This window comes from Triturus cristatus, chromosome 3_1 (genome assembly GCF_964204655.1).
Source record: "Triturus cristatus chromosome 3_1, aTriCri1.1, whole genome shotgun sequence".
Classification (NCBI taxonomy): Eukaryota; Metazoa; Chordata; class Amphibia; order Caudata; family Salamandridae; genus Triturus; species Triturus cristatus.
The window spans coordinates 7175438-7189744 of record NC_140583.1 but is presented as its reverse complement, the minus strand read 5'-3'; the positions used below and the strand labels follow the sequence as shown (position 1 = coordinate 7189744).

General features: G+C 50.7%; 1 protein-coding gene across 1 annotated transcript in view; it reads left to right on the top strand.

Moving 5' to 3' along the window:
* NUP160 (nucleoporin 160) overlaps positions 1–14307 on the top strand; it is a 521427-nt gene that overhangs the window by 483496 nt on the left and 23624 nt on the right. The window contains exon 34 of the mRNA XM_085646519.1: positions 8444–8569. Coding sequence (XP_085502645.1) covers positions 8444–8569 — 126 coding nt within the window. The remainder of the gene's footprint in view (positions 1–8443; positions 8570–14307) is intronic.

Here is a 14307-nt window from a genome sequence, read left to right as displayed (position 1 = left end):
GAAGTCCAGAAAAACAACCCTGTAACTAAGTTGCAAGTACCCCTATGCAGTGTATGTGTCTCCGATAGGACAACATTCCTGTGTTCAAGCCTCATACCTGACCGCTGTATTTTCTGTGTTTACCTGAAAAGTATTTGCCTTATCTTGGTGTCTAAATTAATATAAACGTGTTATTTTTCTAAATTGGTGCCTGATATCCTTATTGAGTGTCATTAATTGACACTGTGTGCAGCAAATGCATAACACTCCCCGTTGATACGCCTAAGGCTGTTTGACCAAAGACCCTGTACACTAGTAAGGGACACCAGGACTCTGCACAGTGCGCCTCATGTAGAGAGCCGGCTGCCGACAACGAGCAGGAAGAGGTGCCTTCCAGTTGGGCTGCTGCTCTTCCCCGCCCCGGTGTGCAGCAGCAGACCTGCAGCAGGTCTCTTGCAATCATGAGTGGGTTCTGCATGATGAATTGCTACAGGGCTTCTCTCGTGATTGCGTCTTTCCACAGCTAGGCCTATTTGCAGATGCAGGAAACCATTAAGGCAGACTTGACTTCAGATCCAACCAGCCAGACTACAGGCTGAGGACCCTTTTGATGGACCAATCAGGGATACTTCTTTAAACGTTCCAGCCGATTTCAATGATGGCCACAGCGCTAAACAAGCTATCTTGCTGCAAAGCCAGGAAGATCCTTCGCCACACCAATGGGATACCACACAGAACGCTGCCATGCAGGCAGGATCTGGGGAACAAGTTAGAGGGGCAGATCCTGTAACCCACTTTTACATCTTTGATGTTGGCGGCCAGTCGACTGAACTTTTACAACACGGGCACCTAAATCTGTTCGATTGTTTCCACACTTTGAAAGATGTCAAGTGTCCTTCCGCCAGAATATCGTGAGCTTTCAAACGCTGGTGCACCTGGTGCATCCAAAACAGCTATGATTCTTCCAGGTGTCAAGAAGTCCGTCACTGCCACATCTAAGATGCACTTCTGCTCAATTAAGGTACATCATGCAGCTATTAATGCCTATAGAAAATCCCATTCACAATCCTCTTTTCTTGGAGTGTCTGTGGTAGTCCCAGGCCAATCCTTCCTGGGTCAATAACTTTACTTCTGAGGCTCAGCAAACTCTGGTGCAACCGATCTTGGTTCTCAGTGCTGCACGCCGGCGGTAGTCGCAACTTGAAGACCTTGCGCAACCAACTTTCTCCAGCAGGCTTCTTCAACTGTTGTGTCCTTGTGCTGCGAACAGGGAGAGTCAGCTGGCCAGTGGAGTCTCTTGGCTTGACTGGGCTCTGGAGACAGCTTCTCTTTGAGCAGCACATGGCAGACGCAGTCCTTCTCCTTGTAAGCCAGCAGGTGCAGTTCTACTCTGTGCAGCCTCTTTGCTGGTCCCTGAGTGCAGCAGGGCGGTCCTCGTTTGATCTTTCTTTCAAGGCGGTCAAGATCTGGGTGCAAGGGGTGCCCTCTTTATTCTGGCAAAGGGCCCTTGGGCCAGGATGCAGTTGGTAGCCAGTGGGCTACCAGGTTCCCTCCCACCTGGTGACCACTTCCTGTGGAAGGTATCATCTGGCTATACCAGGATGCACTATTACACATTCCCAAAATGGTGTTCAGACCGCCCTAGTCCACCCCCGGAGTGTGGCTACCTCAGGCCTTCATCGCCTCGGGAATCCATTTGGGTAACTAGTTTTCCCTCCCTGCTTCACATGCCAGCCTGTCTACCTCAACAATGGACCAGCTCTCCTTCCTAGTGTTACATATCTGCCCTCCAAAGACGGCTTCACCTTTGAAGCCAGCCTCTTAGGACTACCACCCAGCTGGCTTTCTGCAGGAGCGAGGTGAGGTGACGGAGGGGTACAGAAGACTGTCTCGTGGAGCAGGATCCATGTGTGCCTGGAAAGTTGCTGGAACAAGATGCCAGCTCCGTAAAGCTGCACACTGCAAAAAAATTACAATAATTGCGACTTTAGGTAGAAGTCGGACTCAATGTAATGAGTTGTTTTATACCTTGGAGTGCCCACTTTGGTCGCATCATTCCAAAGTTAGCACAGCTGTGGGTTTCAGGGTGTAACCCTGTGCTCGCCAATTGGGCAACCAAATATTTCCACAGTAAAAAGAGTTGTTTGCGGGTTGTGTTGTCAGGACATGTATAGTACTTGTCCTGCCTGTGTCATGTGGCGTCGCACTCTACCTTTAGGACTAGGTAGGCCAGCCAGAAGGGCGATTTGCACGCACATACAGGGAAAGGTGGTGTCTTTAGAATTGCTTTTAATGGCAAAGTTGGACTAGCAGTGCTAGACTGCCCTCCCAGCCTGAGGTACAAGTACAGAGAGTGAGGAAAAGAGCAGCCTGAGGCGCAAGGACGGAGAGTGAGGAGAAGAGCAGGGGAGGCACAAGGAAGGAGAGTGAGAAGAGCAACGTGAGGCACAAGGAAGGAGAGTGAGGAGAAGAGTGGCAAAAGGACATATAGTGATTAGAAAAGCTGTGTGAGGCACTAGGGAGAAGAGCAGCGTGACACAAGGAAGGAGAGTGAGGAGGAGAGCAGCGTGAGGCACAAGGAAGGAGAGAGGAGAATTGCAGCGTGAGGCAGAAGATGGAGAGTGAGGAGAAGAGCTGCAAAAGGACAGTGTGTAGAAGAGCAGCATGAGGCACAAGGAAAGGAGAGAGCGGCGTGAGGCACAAGAAAGGAGAGAGCGGCGTGAGGCACAAGAAAGGAGTGTGGAAGAGAAGCGTAAGGCACATGGAAAAAGTGAGAAGACCAGCGTGAGGCACAAGGAAGGAGAGTGAGAAGAGCATCATGAGGCACAAGGACGGAGAGAGGAGAATTGCAGCGTGAGGCAGAAGGATGGAGAGTGAGAAGAAGAGCTGCAAAAGGACAGTGTGTAGAAGAGCAGCATGAGGCACAAGAAAGGAGAGAGCGGCGTGAGGCACAAGAAAGGAGAGAGCGGCGTGAGGCACAAGGAAGGAGAGAGCGGCGTGAGGCACAAGAAAGGAGAGAGCGGCGTGAGGCACAAGGAAGGAGAGAGCGGCGTGAGGCACAAGAAAGGAGTGTGGAAGAGAAGCGTAAGGCACATGGAAAAAGTGAGAAGACCAGCGTGAGACACAAGGAAGGAGTGTGAGGAGAAGACCAGCGTGAGGCACAAGGAAGGAGTGTGAGGAGAAGAGCAGCGTGAGGCACAAGGAAGGAGTGTGAGGAGAAGAGCAGCAAAAGAATATATAGTGATTAGAAGAGCGGCGTCAGGCACCAGGGAGAAGAGCAGCATGAGGCACAAGGAAGGAGAGTGAGGAGAAGAGCAGCGTGAGGCACAAGGAAGGAGTGTGAGGAGAAGAGCAGCAAAAGAATATATAGTGATTAGAAGAGCGGCGTCAGGCACCAGGGAGAAGAGCAGCATGAGGCACAAGGAAGGAGAGTGAGGAGAAGAGCTGGGTGAGGCACAAGGTAGGAGAGTGCGGAGAAGAGCAGCCTGAGGCGCAAGGAGAGTGAGAAGAAGGGCAGCGTCAGACACAAGGACTGAGAGTGAGGATAAGAGAAGCATGAGGACAAGGAAGGAGAGAGAAGAGCAGTGTGAGGCACAAGGAAGGAGAGTGAGGAGGAGAGCAGCGTGAGGCACAAGGTAGGAGAGTAAGGAAAAGAGCAGCAAAAGGACATAGTGTTTAGAAGAGCTGCGTGAGGCACAAGGAAGGAGAGTGAGAAGAGCAGCGTGAGGCACCAGGGAGAAGAGCTGCATGAGGCACAAGGACGGAGAGGGAGCAGGAGAAGTGCAGCCTGAGGTAAAAGTACAGAGTGAGGAAAAGAGCAGCCTGAGGTGCAAGGACGGAGAGTGAGCAGGAGAAGAGCAGCGCGAGGCACAGGGAAGGAGAGTGAGGAGAAGAGCAGCCTGAGGTACAAGTACAGAGAGTGAGGAAAAGAGCAGCCTGAGGCGCAAGGACGGAGAGTGAGAAGAGCAGCGTGAGGCACAAGGACGGAGAGTGAGGAGGAAAAGAGCAGCGTGAGGCACAGGGAAGGAGAGTGAGGAGAAAAAGCGTGAGGTACAAGAAAGGAGGGTGAGAAGAAGAGCAGCCAGAGGCACAAGGAAGGAGAGTGAGGAGAAGAGCAGCCTGAGGAGCAAGGACGGAGAGTGAGGTGAAGAGCAGCGTGAGGCACAAGGAAGGAGAGTGAGGAGAAGAGCAGCGTGAGTCACAAGGAAGGAGAGTGAGGAGAAGAGCAGCGTGAGTCACAAGGAAGGAGAGTGAGCAGAAGTGCAGCGCGAGGCACAAGGAAGGAGAGTGAGGAGAAGAGCAGCCTGAGGCGCAAGGAGAGTGAGAAGAAGGGCAGCGTCAGACACAAGGAGTGAGAGTGAGGAGAAGAGAAGCATGAGGACAAGGAAGGAGAGAGAAGAGCAGGGTGAGGCACAAGGAAGGAGAGTGAGGAGAAGAGCAGCGTGAGTCACAAGGAAGGAGAGTGAGGAGAAGAGCAGCCTGAGGAGCAAGGACGGAGAGTGAGGCGAAGAGCAGCGTGAGGCATGAGGAAGGAGAGTGAGAAGAGCAGTGTGAAGCACAAGGACGGAGAGTGAGGGGAATAGCAGCCTGAGGCACAAGGACGGAGAGTGAGCAGAAGTGCAGCGTGAGGCACAAGGAAGGAGAGTGAGGAGTAAAAGAGCAGCGCGAGGCACAGGGAAGGAGAGTGAGGAGAAGGAAAGCGTGAGGCACAAGAAAGGAGGGTGAGGAGAAGAGCAGCCTGAGGCACAAGGACAGAGTGAGGAGAAGAGCAGCCTGAGGAGCAAGGAGAGTGAGAAGAAGGGCAGCGTCAGACACAAGGACTGAGAGTGAGGAGAAGAGAAGCATGAGGACAAGGAAGGAGAGAGAAGAGCAGCGCGAGGCACAGGGAAGGAGAGTGAGGAGAAGGAAAGCGTGAGGTACAAGAAAGGAGGGTGAGGAGAAGAGCAGCCTGAGGCACAAGGACAGAGTGAGGAGAAGAGCAGCCTGAGGCACAAGGAGAGTGAGAAGAAGGGCAGCGTCAGACACAAGGACTGAGAGTGAGGAGAAGAGAAGCATGAGGACAAGGAAGGAGAGAGAAGAGCAGGGTGAGGCACAAGGAAGGAGAGTGAGGAGGAGAGCAGCGTGAGGCACAAGGTAGGAGAGTAAGGAGAAGAGCAGCAAAAGGACATAGTGTTTAGAAGAGCAGCGTGAGGCACAAGGAAGGAGAGTGAGAAGAGCAGCGTGAGGCACCAGGGAGAAAAGCAGCATGACACACAAGGACGGAGAGTGAGCAGGAGAAGTGCAGCCTGAGGTAAAAGTACAGAGAGTGAGGAAAAGAGCAGCCTGAGGTGCAAGGACGGAGAGTGAGCAGGAGAAGAGCAGCGCGAGGCACAGGGAAGGAGAGTGAGGAGAAGAGCAGCCTGAGGCACAAGGACTGAGAGTGAGGAGAAGAGCCGCCTGAGGTGCAAGGAGAGTGAGAAGAGCAGCCAGAGGCACAAGGAAGGAGAGTGAGGAGAAGAGCAGCATGAGGCACAAGGAAGGAGAGTGAGGAGAAGGGCAGCCTGAGGCACAAGGACTGAGAGTGAGGAGAAGAGCAGCCTGAGGAGCAAGGACGGAGAGTGAGGCGAAGAGCAGCCTGAGGAGCAAGGACGGAGAGTGAGGCGAAGAGCAGCGTAAGGCATGAGGAAGGAGAGTGAGAAGAGCAGTGTGAAGCACAAGGACGGAGAGTGAGGGGAATAGCAGCCTGAGGCACAAGGACGGAGAGTGAGCAGGAGAAGTGCAGCCTGAGGCAGAAGGACGGAGAGTGAGGAAAAGAGCAGCTTCAGGTGCAAGGACGGAGAGTGAGCAGAAGTGCAGCGTGAGACTCCAGGAAGGAGTGAGGAGCAGCGTGAGGCACAAGGAAGGAGAGTGAGGAGCAGCGTGAGGCACAAGGAAGGAGAGTGAGGAGCAGCGTGAGGCACAAGGAAGGAGAGTGAGGAGCAGCGTGAGGCACAAGGAAGGAGAGTGAGGAGCAGCGTGAGGCACAAGGAAGGAGAGTGAGGAGCAGCGTGAGGCACAAGGAAGGAGAGTGAGGAGCAGCGTGAGGCACAAGGAAGGAGAGTGAGGAGCAGCGTGAGGCACAAGGAAGGAGAGTGAGGAGCAGTGTGAAGCAGCAGGGAGATGAGCATTCATAATTTTAACATTGGTTCTGTGCAAACAGTTAACAAACCTTGCAACGCCAAAACAAAAGCTGCTGGTGCACGACCTGCCCTCAGCTCATAAAAGAGAAGAACTCTGATGCAATTGCTACTGTACATCCATACCACATGCTGGTGCGTATCCAACAAGCAATGCCTCTCTAAAGATTTTACCAGCCAACTTCCACGTTTCCTCATGCTGGTTCATTTTACCGATAGCCCGGAACATGGTGATGAAAGTTTTTCCCTCTATTTTACTGGTTCTGCGAAGTTCGTGCCTTTGGAAACCTGGCGGACTGCGAGGAGCAGGTGCTACCAGGTCTGTGATTTTGTTTACAGCTTTATAGAAATGCACTTCGTAAAGCCCTCCCGCCCCTCCTCCCCTCTCTCTGTCAAGGCATTCTTCCCCGACTCAGATTTCACGTTTCTCACCATGACAAGGTATATCTCAGGCCCTCCCCATGCAGCCTGCACTCGAGAGAGTGTTTATTGAAGTAGGGCTGCCCCCACTGAAGGGCTTTCTTTTCACGATAAAGCAAACGGTACTACTGAGTGAGCACAGCTTGTGTGTCCCAGTCACGCAGGCTGGATATCTCTGTAAGAAGCTGCATGTGCAGAGTGTGACGCTACAGTTTTCAAACCAAAGCAATGGGGCAGATTCCATGTTTTCTGATTTTACACACTGTAACTCAACCACTAGATGGATATCTCTACCTGCTCCTTTTTTACGTGAAAGGTCATTGCTTTTTTGGATTTGTTTACCTCAGTTGCAACCAGAGGCCACAATAAAACTCTACTTCAGCTGAACAGTGCGGCGGCCGTGAGACCAGTGCTGCACTGAGAGAAATAAATGCCTTAAATGTGGAAAACAAAACTTTCATGACCGGCATGGCGGCCTTGAGGTGGGTGCCGCGCTGAGGGAGAAATGAACGCCTGAAATATTAAATAAGAAATAGCAGCCATTGCTCCCGGGAGTGTTGTTTAATTAAATAGTTCTCCGGAACTGCTAATGAAAGCTACAGTGTAAGGACACAAGTAGGAGGGGCTGTCTTTAGGAGAGATAACCGGAGAGAGACGGGTACTAAGGAGGCACTACAAAGCCTATTGACAAATCAAAAGCCATCATTTACAATGGACAGGAAGAGAGCCAATTGTAAAGATGGGTGGAGCTTAATGCCCATATCCTGAATACAGCATGTATTCTCGAAGATACCGCGCAAGCGCTGCCTAGGCGAGACCTAAAAAGGGAGGTTCGTGCTTTGCCATTACTTTAAATGTAAGTCGAGTTAGCAGTTTTAAACAACCCTTCCCGTCGGCAGTGGCAGACTGGGAGCCATGTCTCACCTTGTACCACTCTGGATGGCACAACATTTGCTGCGGTTTCTGGGGGATGCTCTAACGTACAGGTGCTGGGTACCCTGGTACCGTATACTAGGGACTTAAAAGTAAGCTAGGCAATGCCAATTTTTAACAAGCCAATTAAACATGCACCATTTTAAGGGTCAGAGCACATGGCCTGAGCCCTGTTTAGCCGGGCTCAGAGTATTTCAGAGCCATTTCAATGGTACTTAATAATCTAAATGGGTGTTTCCTTGCAAGAGCCTATTCGGAGATGGCTGCTTTCCAGTCTAAGGGCACCAATGTTAAATGGGCGCATTAATGCGAGACCCTGCCTAGTGCCCACTGACTCCCAGATACTGTGGTCTTCCCAACCTCACTCTTGGATAGCTCACCAAGTTTTGAGTCTGCTTCACGAATGCCAAACGTAGTCTGAAGATGGATCCCACCCTAGGACATTGTGGGGCTAGACGTGATGTACCATAGAGGTGCACTAGATAACCTGGCTGGCTACTTATAAATGGAAATCGCATGATAAGCTGCCAAACTATTGCAACAGGTAAGTAACACGTCCTTTTCCAGTCCTGAGACGCTTTCAGCAGGCATTGCCCACTAGTCCAGATCTGATGGCAGCCGGTTCTCCTGCACCTAAGCCTGGGCTGAAGCAAAAACAAATGAATTGGAATGCATAACAAGAGGAATGTTCTTGCGGTGCCAGGCTGCCTTGTCAACTCAAGCCCTGTTGGTACAGTCTTGCCCACGACCTACTCCTGGCATTGGGTGCAACCAGCACTGGCTGTCAGAACACCAACGTGCTGGGTCCCTGTGCTCTGATCAGACTCCTTGATTACTAGTCCCTTAATATTTTAGTTTGTGATTTTTCCGATGCTCTCAGAACTTTGTTCTTAAAGGTTTTTGTTAGGAATTGTTTAAAGGTTCTAACACAATAAAATTGCAATTTCTCTCTCCAGTCTGTAGATACTGCAGAGCTGCTCCGCTTATACCTGAACTATGACCTCCTGAGCGAAGCTGCAGAATTGATCTTGGAGTATGTTGACGCACTACTGGGAAAAGGACATCAGTATTTTGGAATCGAGGTGAGTGCTCAAGTTGTTTCGGCCGCTTATCCACTGTGCTACACTGTAGAAACACTTTGCATGCTAAAGCTGGCCTGGTGTACGGTAGTGTCGTGGGTGGGTAGACCTGCTACAAGATTAAGCACCCTGTACCGGACCAGCTCGATGAGCTTACGAAAGCTGGAGCCTCTGAAGCACTTCTACGATGGATCCATCTAATCGCAGATTCCTGACCTTGTGGTTATCCCCCCCCAGGTGGCAGATTGGGTCTGGGAACTCAGAAAGAAGTGCTCCTGCGCAGTGCCACGCCAATCCACTCCAGAAGTGAGGATTGGAGCTACATACAAACGCTACCCATGCACCCTGACATCCATTTATTTTTTTGCTGCAATTTCAGACATGGATCGGAGATGCACCCTTTTATTCTTCACTCTACAAAGTGATTTTATTCTCTTCATACATTTTCTGGTGCGCATGGTAACATGTCACCCGTAAGGATGCAGGATTTAAGCCTTGTAGGGACTGTTGCAAACCTATGTCTGTGACCGATCCCCATAAGTTTTGTTGTGGTGTTTGAGTTCAGTGCACCACTCCAAGGCCTGCAATGATTGCACCGAGGTAAATCCGAGGGCCATTTGTGAATGCAAAGCTTTGTGGCGAAGCACCGCAAGAATCCACACTGGTCCTGCCCAGGTCAAAGTCAAGAGTTCGGACCCACTCCCGAAGTTGTTCCCACACAGATATAATCTTGGCGGTCGTAGTATTCGAGCAAGCCCCTTCCTGCCACTCTTGTTCTCCAGAGAAGAGGCACGGTTGTCACTGTGCCTCCATGTTTCACTCCCTTGTGACTGAGGAGCCGATTGATTCCAATGCACTCTGAGTTGCAGGGTCTGGTGGTGACATTACAGTAGTTTGAAATCTTTCGAGAGGCCATGCTGCCCATCTGTGGCACGTTTCCGTCTCCCTCTGGAATGCTTCCGGGCCCTAAAGATCCACAGGGGCCTCTATTTGGGTTACATCTGGCAAGTTAGCTCTCGGCTCAGTCTTTGTCCCTTGAACCTGCACTGGTTTCTGTACCAGCGTCTTTGGGGAGTTCAGTTTCAGCGTCAAACTCTGCGCTGGTCCATGGATGCTGGTTCTGGAAGGACAGCCACCATGTGGTCTCATACTCCGAGCCAAATTCATCTCCATCTCCACCTGGCGCAGGCAATATACCCATTCCCACACACTAGTCCTGTACTGTGCAGTTGTGTGCGCACGCAATACACATTTTGTTATGTGTTTTATTTTGACAAGAACCAGCCAGATGGAGACCTGGACACTATTGATTGGTTCAAAAAGGCTGCTGGGACAAGCGTGCTGGTCGGGTGCCACACCTAGTTGAAATCCACATGCCTCTTTAATGGACATGCCTTCCAACGGTATCCGCGCCATACTCTGCCCTGGAGTGTTTTAAGTAGAGCCGCCCCATGTTCCTTAAGCCTTGTGGCACCATTCCGGCAAACCCCCCCAGGCCAGGAGGTACAGACTCTTTTATTTAGCCAAAGGAGCCATAGAAAGAGTGCCGGCCTCGGAAGTAGGAACTGGATGTTATTCTCGCTGCTTCCTTTGCCGCAAAAGGGCGAAAGCCTTTGTCCTTTTTTATACCAGTCCTTCGCGAGGACAAATCAAAATACCTGCGCTAGCCCAGATCTTTCCGCCCTAGATCCCAGAGGCTAGATGGGCGTGTTGAACCTGCAGGACGCCTATTTTCTCATCCCTGTTCTGCGGCCCACCTGAAATCGCTGAGGGTCAAAGTGGGCCACAAGCTTAGTCAGTTTGCAGTGCTCCTTTTCGGCTTCACCAATGCCCCTCGGGTGCTCACAAACATGATGGCATTGGTCATTGCTCATGAGCGTAGATGGTGGGGGGGGCGGGTTCTTTTCTTACCACGATGGCTTGGCAGTTGAAGGAATGCTCTCCACGGTCAGTCGTGGGCCACCTCTAGACAATGACGAACCTCACGACATCTTTGGGGTTCTCAATGAAGATGCCAAAGTCACACCTGACTCTTTTGCAGCGACTCTACTTCATCTGAGCCATCCTAGATACGGTGTGCTTTCTGGCCTTTCCTCTGGACCAGCGACTCCAGGACATTGTCTATGATCCCAATGTTTCAGACTCTATCCTGGGTCTCAGTGCGGATGAGTCTGAGGTTTCCTGGCCTGCTTGCTGATCACACTCCATAGCATATGCAGGCTCTGCAGTGGGATCTGAAGTCTTAGTGGACCCAGCACCAGGGTATTGTGTCTGATTCCATTCAGGTGTCTGAGTGGACTGCAAGCCTTCTGCAGGGATGAATGCTGGACCAGGGGCAGACTCTGCTCTCTAACCCGCACAGAAATTATTATGGTAACTGTCTCATCACTACTGGGTTGGGGAGGCCATGTGGGGGAGATTGTGATCAGAGGAATCTGGTCTCTGGTGCCCGGTCTTCAGTTGGAGTTGTGAGCGATTTGCCAAGGGCCTTGTTGGCCCCACAACAAGGCCCCTAAGGCAACCAGTACAGCTGCACCTCGGGGGGGCAAGTCTACAGATGGGATCAACGGTGTGCCCAGAGCAAATCAGGATGCACACTGAAGCAGTTCTAGTTTCAGAAGGGGAAGTTGAGTTTGCCACTGTAGCTGTGTGGCCACCCAACATAAAGAAGTACTTACAGTACCCTTGGGTTAATGAAACTAGGATAGAAGCTCTGAGGGATACAGGTGCCAGTGTCACTATGGTGAGAGACACACTGGTTTCCCCTGAGCAATACTGAGCTGAGGCAAGAAACCCCACTCCTGAAGCCACCAGGAGGGTGGTAGTGCCACAGAAGTAGAGGGAGTTTCTCATAACTTTGGCTCATGACATCCCCCTAGCTGGACATCTGGGGCAAACCAAAACTTGGGGAAAGGCTAGTGAGTCACTTTTACTGGCCCAGTGGTTCTGGTCCCCAAGCCTAATCCACAGGGTGGAAAGAGAAATGAGGTTTCGTGTGGACTATATAGGGCTCAACTCTGTCACCAAGACATATGTTCACCCTATCCCAAGAGCAGATGAACTGATAGACAAATTGGGGGCAGCCACATTTCTAAGTACCTTTGACTTAACTGCAGGGTACTGGCAGATTGGCATGGCCCCAGGAGCAAAAGAGAAAACAGCATTCTCCACACCTGATGGGCATTACCATTTCACTGTGATGCCCTTTGGTTTAAAGAATGCCCCTGCCTCCTTCCAGAGGCTGGTGAATCAAGTCCTGGCTGTCTTTAGCTCCACCTGGCAGGATCACCTGATCCACCTTGGGAAGGCTTTAGAAGCCCTGCAAACTGCAGGTCTCACTATCAAGGCATCCAAATGCCAGATTGGGCAGGGCACTGTGGTGTACTTGGGCCAACTTGTTGGTGGAGGCCAGGTACAACCCTTGCAGCCCAAGATCCAGGCCATCCTGGACTGGGCAGCTCCAACAACCCAGACCTCCAAGAAGATGCCCAAGAAGGTTAACTGGACAGTTAGTTGCCAAAAGGCTTTTGACACCCTAAAGGAAGCAATGTGCTCAGCACTAATTCTAAAAGCTCCAGATTATGCCAAGCAGTTCATAGTGCAGACTGATGCCTCTGAGCTAGGGATAGGAGCGGTCCTATCCCAGACCAATGATGAAGGCCAAGACCAACCTGTTGCTTTTATAACCAGGAGGCTACACCCCAGAGAGCAGCGTTGGAGTGCCATTGAGAGGGAGGCCTTTGCTGTGGTTTGGTCCTTGAAGTTGAGGCCATACTTGTTTGGTACTCACTTCCTGGTTCAAACTGACCACAGACCTCTCAGATGGCTAATGCAAATGAAAGGGGAAAATCTAAAACTACTAAGGTGGTCCATCTCCCTACAGGGAATGGACTTTGAAGTGGAACACAGACCAGGGACTGCCCATGCCAATGCAGATGGACTTTCCAGGTTCTTCCACTTAGACAATGAAGACTCCATAGGGCAAGGTTAGTCTCATCACCTTTCGTTTGGGGGGGTTGTGCGAGAAATTGCCCTCTTTCTTGCATGGTATGCCCCCACTTTTTGCTGAATTGCTGATGTGCTTTGACTGAGTGTGCCCTGGGCTCCTGCCAATCAGGTACCCAGGGCCTGTGTTCCTTCCCTAAAATTGCATTGAAGCGTAAACCCAATTGGCATCTCTGGTCACATGTCAGTCCCTGGTAAATGGTACCCAGGGCCTTGTGACCAGAGAATACCCCTAAGGGCAGCAGTACTTATTGTGCCACCCTTAGAGGCCCTGTACCCTTACACACACGCACTGCCTTTGCAGGCTGAGTGTCTTAGTGCAGAACAAAACAAAGAGTCAACATGGCGCACATCCCTGTGTGCCATGCCCACCACACACACTACCCTGGCATACCTCAGTCACCCCTCTAGCTGGGCGCCCTATGCCAGTGGTGTGGGCACAGGTGCATGAGCCCTGTGCCCCTACAGTACCCAGGCATGCCGCCTCTGTGAGCTTCTCCAGGCCACTTGCTGTACCCAGCAACTGGCCTCTACCGGTTCTGACCCCCACTCTGGCGGGAAGACTGGCCGGAAACCCCAAGGAAGGAAAGGGGGTGTGCCAGCCTCTGCCAACCCCACCCCTCAGGTGGGGGAGGAAAGGTGAAGCTCATCTCTTGGCTCTCTCCATCTTGAAGATGGGAAGCCCTGCCCAATCAGGACTAGGCTACTGTCCCCCTCCCACAGGAGAGTGGCAGGATAGGGGATCCATGCCCTTTACCTACCTGTAACGCCCCTAAATTTAGTAGCCACCAACCAAAGGCCCCCTGCGTCCCATAGGCTAACATTGGGCCTACTCTCACTGCACCCGGCTGCCCCTGTGGGTGTAACAACTGTACTTACCTGACCCTGGGAGACCCTAGAGTCTGTGCCCAGAACCTTAACTCTGCCAGTCGAGTACTTACCCAAAAGCAGATAACTCACTTTTCTTCCATAGGGTAACATTGGCTGGTTTCACTTGAAAATTCTTGTGTGGAGTTTCTAAACTTTAAAATATTCACCTAAAATCAACCGAGTAACGCAAACGAAAATACTCACCTGCTATTAGGAGAGATCCCAGTGCTGGATCTTGGTGCCCAGCACTGACAATGAAAAGTAATCACAACCATACTTACCGATAACCCAATTTTCTTCCATAGGAAACCATTGACTGTTTTTCTGTGAAATTTCTTCTGTGTCGATTTTGAAAACTTACAAATATTAGTTAAAAATCGCCTGTGTAACCTAAACGCATTCTCTCAACTGCTTACAGGTGGCACACTAGGGCAGGATCCAGGATCCAACACTGAGCTAGAAAAAGTAACAATAACCCCACTTACCTGCCAAGTAAATTTCCTCCCATAGGATAACAATGGTGATTTTATTAGAGAAAAGTTTCTAAGTGTCAACTTTTAAAATACCAAAATATTGGTTAAAAATCACAACAGTAACTAAAACGTATTTACTCATCTGTTTCCAGGGACTGTCCCAGGACTGAATCTAGGATCCAGTGTTGAAGTTAAAAAAGTAATCCTAAAAGTAATTAATTGCAGTTACTTAGAAATTCCCATTGAGCTTAATGTATAATTGTTTGAATTGTGTTGCCAGTTGCAACAAACTGTAACTATTGCATTCAAAAGACTATTGCCTATTAAAAAATGTATAAAATTAAAGCATCTCATTCTGAGAAAGTATATTTTGATACCCATTGTTGGCTCTAT